Raw genomic sequence first — 6,948 nt, forward strand, 5'->3', positions numbered from 1 at the left:
AAACCCCCACAAACATCACACAACATAGAACTTCACTGATACACAGCTAGCTGGATCTCCAGGCTTTTTTTGTCACAGCTTACTGTTTTATGATGCTGTGTTTCCTGCTTCAACCACCAGGGGTCATCACTGAATCTACTTAATAACTGAAAGCAGTGTTTATAAGAAAAATCTATTTAAAAACCGAACAGAACTACAAACAGGAAGAAGACTGAGCTGCTCAGAAATGATGCTCAGTGGTGACATCAGGGATGACATCATCATACGACGGATCTGGCTCCTCGTAATCCGTGGATGGAGACATTGGGGACATCGGGATGGCGTCAGGCGGCTTCCTTCCTGTAGGGTTCAGAAAACAGAGTCCCCTCTTCCCATCACTGAGCTCTGACATGGTGATAATGCTAACATTAGCATGATGAGCGTTACCTGTTTTTCTGTGTCGACACAAAGACAATCTGATCCCGGTGCAGATGAGGTATGGACAAACCACCACCACATGGCGCAGCACTGTGAGCACAGGCGAGTCCATAAAGGAGGGCGCTGTGGCTGTGGCGTTTGGATCTTGACAAAAACAAAAACTGGTGGTTAGCTGAAAGTAGGAAACCGTTCCTCGCCGTGTACACGCCACGCTTTGGTAACGATGACTCACCGTGGACACAAAGCTGGGAGGGCAGAGACGCTACAGGTGCTCCCCCTCCGGCTCCGATGACACACTTGTACTGGCCTTCATCAGACGTGGAAACATCGTAGATGGTCATGTGACCTCCAGGCTCAGAGCGAACAAGGTCGCCAGCTTTGTAGAAGTCAGCAGGTTGCTGGGAGGAGCCGCTGAGACAGTACAGCGTGACGTTATCTCCCTTCGTCACGGGGAGGACGGGACACTGCAGGATCACCTGTCCAACCCCTCGAAGAGGAAAAATGCACGTCACAGAGATGAATCAGCTTAATTAACAGTGAACACACAGGATAAGTGCTCCAGGCCTGTAGGGGGCGCTGTTAGGACACAGTACCCGGGACTTACTGTGTACTACGATGTTGACAGAGTTGCTCCGCTGCTTTGTCAGAGACTCACACCAGTAGGTAGCGCTGTCTTTCTTTAGAGCCGTGGAAAACCTGCAGCCGGATCTCGTAGGCGACCCCCACTTTTTGTTCTTGTCTCCGCAGTGGGACAGCTCTTGATCTTGGTCTTGATCTTGATCGTTTTGGATTCTGGCCCTGAAGACCCGCCAACCGCGAGATGAGCTGTTCTCTCCACAGCTCAGCTCAAAATCTTTATATTCGTACATCTGAGACGAGTCCGGTGACACCATGAGCTCGGTCGGTTCAACATCGTCTGCAGAATAGGACAAAGAGTTAAATTCAGCATTCTCTGACTCTGCCTGCAGGGGGCAGTCTCTGTCTTCCTTTACCTCTCATCAACAGCCAGCTGGTTGGCGACCTGTTACCGCCGACTGTACACCAGTACGCCCCCACCTCAGATCTGGAGATGTTGTAGATCAAGAGATGTGGGTGGTCGCTGTCGATGGAGGCGGTGCCTTTGAAGAACTTAGCGGGAAGTTTGGAGGAGTTCTTCGTTTTGCAGTGCAGCGTGACGTCGTCTCCCTCGGTCACAGGAAGGACAGGACTCTGCAGGATCACCGCTTCACCTCAGGGACAAACAATCGTTCAGTGAGTGAAGTGTACGATGGTGTGTCGGTGGTCACAGCGCCTTCACTGATCTGAGTCATTGCTCAAGTCTTGACTCACTTCCTGGTGCGCTGACCTCTTCCTTTTTTACGATCGACATGAGTCATTTCTTACCAGTGACGGTGATGTTGACCGCGTTGCTGCTCTCTCTACATTCAGATTCACACCAGTACACGCCGCTGTCGGAAAGTTTGATGGTGCTTAGGTGGCAGCCGGAGGACGTGGGCTGTCCCCATCCAACGCCGCACTGGGACAGGACGGAGTTTGAACTGGAAAAGTGACACTCACAGTCAGAGGACAGGACGGCAGGACAGATTGGGGAGGGATGTAAGACAAAGGGGAAACTGACCCATTCGTGTATCTCCACACTGTCCAAACACCTAAGATGTACGACCCACAGCTCAGTGAGACGTTCTGGTACTCAAAAAACTGATTGAAGGCTGGAGAGACGGTCAGAGAGGCTGACAAGAGAAACACAGAGACTTTATCTACAACAGAAAACATCTGATCACTTCCTGTTGGTCCCTGTTTCATTAGGACGGGACAAAAACACGCTGCATAATGCTAACAGTAGACTGCTAGATTTGAAAATGCTAAATGTGAGGCACTATGCTTCACAACGCCAAAAATACGTCAAAAAAGATTAAGCTAGTACATTTTACAATTAACATTTGCTGACAGTAGACTAGTAAATTTTTTCTGAGTACTAACATTAGCCAGTTTTTTTATGCTAACTGTTAACTATTACTGTTTACAAAGCTAAAGTTAGCTTGTTATTTCCAGTATTTTCACTGTAAGCTAGAAGTGTTTACAATGCTTACAGTGAGCAGTTTTGAGAAGACTAACGGTTAGGCAGTAAGATTCATTAGCAGCAGTAGGCTAATAGCTTTACAATGCTAACATTAATCCATAAAGTAAAATTCCAAATACTAACATTCAGCACATAGATTTTCAAATGCTACTAGTAAGCTAGTAATACACACACTGCTAGAAAAAAGCTAGTACTTGTGAGACTTACAGTGGGCCAGTAGTGTTATATTGCTAATAGCGAGCTTGTAGCATTAGAATGCTAACAGTGAGTGATTTTTTATAGAAAGTGAGCCAGATACTTTGTGTTTTTTACTTTTTTAAAATAATTTTTAGGGCTGTCATTTTAACGCGTTAATTAGATTAATTAACTACACCGCAAATGAACACGTTATAAAAATTAACGCAGATTAATCTGGATCCCAAACCCGTGGGGCGTTCAAAGACCCACTTATTTTCAAGTGTCTGGCATTTACAAACACTTTGTCCTACTTGGAAAAAGTGGTGTTCTCGTCAGATTTTCAAATTTCTGACGGTCCCTGAATGTATCACACGTGATGTCAGCAACATGCTTTATACCAGGGGAAAGCGAAAGTGACTTTTGGGGGACTTCCGTCCACATCTCGTTTATTCACGCGTCCTTTTTGAAAATCTGCAGAAAATCAACCCTTTGCTCAATTCTGTAAAAAACAGATAATTCCACACTCTTTACTGTTTTAAACAAGCTCTGAATGATCAATATATGTCTTGTATTTAAAATTGAAGAATTCTTAGAAAAGTTCCTTCCATCCTCCTGGTGTCATGTTTCAGCTTGGGGCTGCTCTGCATCAATCAGCAACAGTTTGTGTGTTCAGAGCATGTTAAACTGAAAATACTTCACTTTTCTTTGATCCAAGACTTGAATTAAGTGTTTTGTACCTAGTTCCTCACAGTTTTTAGCCTTTAGCCCTGGTTCTCCTGACCTCATAGAAGTATAGAAGTTCATATTGCAGTGAAAATTGAGTCCACATCGAGTTAGGTGCAGGACTGTATAGATTTTGTAAAGATAGAACCATAAAACTTTTTTCATTTGTTCCTTATGCCTCAGGGTACCTAAAAATGTGTTGTATATATTCTCACCTTATTTTCTTTATGTTCTTTATGTCTTTTAATGTAATTTTAATGTCCTGGAATTCAAATTCTTTATTTTGGGACCTGAAGCAGATATTAGATTAAAATGCGAGTAATTAGATTAATTGATTACAAATCCTGTAATTAATTAGATTATTTTTTTAAATTGCCTGACAGCACTAATTACTATTTTTAAAGGTTTTAGTTAGATGGCTATTTTACTTTTCTAACAATTAGTCTGTAGTTTCAAAGAATTAAATCTACTACATTTTACAATATCCATATGCTAACAGTGGGCTAAGAGTTTTTTGTTCTTGTTTTTGTTATTTATTTATTTATTTATTTATTTATTTATTTATTTATTTATTGAGTACTAACATTAGCCAGTTATTTTTTTTCTATGCTAACTGTCAACTAGTAGTGTTAACAATACTAAAGTTAGCTAGACCTTTAAATGTTTTTGTAAAGTGTCTTGAAATAACATTTGTTTTGATTTGGCACTATACAAATAAAGATTGATTGACTGATTGAATAATTGTTATTTCCAGTGTTCAAACTGTAAGATAGAACTTACAATAAGCTAGCAGTTTTGAGATAACTAATGGTTAGGTGGTAGAATTTCAATAGTAACAGCAGGCTAATGGCTAAACAATGCCAACATTTATTCATGAAGTATGTTGGTATATTCCATAATGCTAACCGTGAGCCAGTAGCTTTTTTTTCTGAATGCAAACATTCAGCATGTTTTTCTTTTTAATGCTTACAGTTTACTAGTAATCTTTACACTGCTAAAAAATAAGCTAGTAGTTTTGAGACTAATAGTGGGCCAGTAGTGTTACATTGCTAATAGTAGGCTTGTAGCATTACAATGCTAACGGTGAGTGATTTTTATTATAAATTTTGAGCTAGTTAGTTTGTGTTTTCTTACTTTTTTAAATGTCTTAAAGCTATCAGTAAGCAGACTCTTTTACATTTCTTACAATAAGCTAGCAGCTTCAAGAATTATAAAACTAAACTAGTTATAACTAGTTTATAATGCTAGTAGCAGGCAAATAGTTGTTGTTTTACAATGTCTTAACCAAGCTGGATTCACCTTTCAGGCTCTTCTCACTGAACACTAGTGTTTTTTGTTTTGTTTTTTTTTTGTAGTACGAGCATTGAGGAGCAGCGCCCTCTTTCACACTTAAACTGTGGTTTTGACGTCTTGTTTTAGTGATGGATGGAAACAGGAAGTTAGCAGCCTTCATTTCTCTTGCTTTTTAATACCTTCTATGACGACCTGCCCCTACCGCAGCATCAGTTTTTTTCTTTTTTTTAGGCTGTCATACCAACTGTGACCAGCAGGGGGCGCTTCCACTGGTTATGAATGAACCTGGTTTTTTTTTAATCTTTTATGTGTTTAAAAAAAGAAAAGTCTTTGAACTCACCTCTATTTTGAGCTGATGTCTGGTTGAGTCTCACCAACACTGAAACGACAGTCAGACCACTGTGTGTGTGTGTGTGTGTGGATGCGTGTGTGTGTCACTCAGATACACACACTTCACCACATCACTCTTTTTAACATAGATTCAATGACTAACCGTCAAACTTAACAAATCAGACTGTCAGCAGTTTTGATACCAGCTCAAACACTTCCACAAAGAACTGAACTGTTAAACTTAGGAAGAACGAAGCGCAGAGACGTTATACGAGTGCAATAACGTACACACGGTTTCTTAAATACTCTACGTAAAGCGCCATAAACAAATTAAATTATGTGTCTTTAATAATCTACATGAAAAGTCGTTACTTACAGAGGAAGAGCAGAGTCGTCTTCATGCTGTCTACAGGCTGGAGCCTCTGACCGTCGCATTGTTCGTGTGGTCGAAACATCCTGTTTGAAAAACCGCGGAGTGGGTGAAGGAGGATGTGAGAACAAGCAGCAGAGAGTAAAACTCTGACGGTTTATCTCTGAAGAGGGGTCGAAGGATGGCCTGAAATGCTTCGAGGGAGGAGGGGTGAGATGGAGCTGCGGTTTTTGACCTGATTACTGACAGCAGACTTTTACCAGACGACAGCTTTCTGACAGACTCTGAGGTTTCATCTTCACAGGAAGGGTCGAGGTGTGATGGAGAAACTTTTGATGCCAGTGATAGAAAAACAGGAAGCATTCAGAGTGAGTGTGTGTGATATGAAACTAAGATAGATAAGATGTGTATCTGAACAATCACTGACAAAACAAAACTTTAACAGCTCGTCAGCGTCCACTCTTTGTCTCAGCTGACAGGAGATCTCTGGATCAGGCAGACCTCAAGTCTGATCAAGAGTAAGGTCACACATGCACGTCTGAGGTTTGGGTTGTTCAGAGACAGTAGAGGACATACAACAGAGGAAAGCACAGAGGACAGGAGAATGATGAAGGAAAGAAGTAAGAGGCCAGAGAATAGAGGACATGAGAGTGAGGACAAAGAATGGAGGAAAGAAGTAAGAGGCCAGAGAAGAGAGAGGACAATAGAAAAAAAAAGACAAAAGTTTAAGGAAAGAAGTAAGAGGCCAGAGAATTGAGGACAGAGGAAGAAAGACAAATAATGAAGGGAAGAAGAGGCCAGAGAAGAGCAGACAAAAGAAAGAGGACAAATGATGAAGGAAAATCATAAGAGGCCAGAGAAGATGGGACAGTGGAAGAAAGACAAAAAGACAATGGAAAGAAGTAAGAGGCCAGAGAATAGAGGGGAGAAGAAGGAGGCCAAATAATGAAGGGAATAAGAGGCCAGAGAAGGGAGGACAAAGGAAATCAGGACAAATGATTTTGGAGAGATATAAGAGGCCAGAGAAGAGAGGACAGAAGAGAAAGGACAAAGAACTGAGGAAAGCAGTAGGACAGTAGAAGGAGGACAAACAATGAAGGGCATACAGGGCCAGAGAAGAGAGGACAGAAGAAAGAGGACTAAGGGAGAAGGAAAAAAGTAAGAGGCCAGAGAAGAAAGAGGATAAAGGAAATGAGGACAAATGATCAACAAAAGAAAAGAGAGGCCAGGGAAGAGAGGACAAAGGAAATAAGGACAAATGATGAAGAAGAAGAGACACAAGAGGCCATAGAAAAGAGGACAGAAGAGAGAGGACAAAGAATGGAGAAAAGAAGTGAGAGGCCAGAGAATATGGCACAGTAGGAGGAAGACAAAGGATAAGGGAAAGAAGAAAGAGGCCAGAGAAAAGAAGACAGAAGAAAGAAGACAAATGATAAAGGAAAGACGTGAGAGAACAGAAGAGAGAGGACAAAGACTTGAGGAAATAAGTAAGAGGCCAGAATACAGAGTAAAGTAGAATGATAAGATATAGGAAAGAAGTAAGAGGCCAGAGAATAGA

General features: G+C 41.6%; 1 protein-coding gene across 1 annotated transcript; it reads right to left on the reverse strand.

Moving 5' to 3' along the window:
- Window positions 1-220: 220 nt before the first annotated feature.
- Window positions 221-5,475, reverse strand: LOC141811208 (sialoadhesin-like). Its single transcript, XM_074699189.1, has 8 exons — window positions 5,397-5,475; window positions 2,032-2,147; window positions 1,801-1,933; window positions 1,410-1,646; window positions 1,011-1,333; window positions 659-893; window positions 427-561; window positions 221-339 (listed from the first exon to the last, which is right to left on the reverse strand). Exons 1-8 carry the CDS (start codon window positions 5,473-5,475, stop codon window positions 221-223), a joined length of 1,377 nt encoding a protein of 458 aa, XP_074555290.1.
- Window positions 5,476-6,948: the final 1,473 nt, after the last annotated feature.

The sequence above is a fragment of the Halichoeres trimaculatus genome, unplaced genomic scaffold (genome assembly GCF_033239565.1).
Source record: "Halichoeres trimaculatus isolate MK-OKI-2021-1 unplaced genomic scaffold, fHalTri1.1 fHalTri1_scaffold_22, whole genome shotgun sequence".
Classification (NCBI taxonomy): Eukaryota; Metazoa; Chordata; class Actinopteri; order Labriformes; family Labridae; genus Halichoeres; species Halichoeres trimaculatus.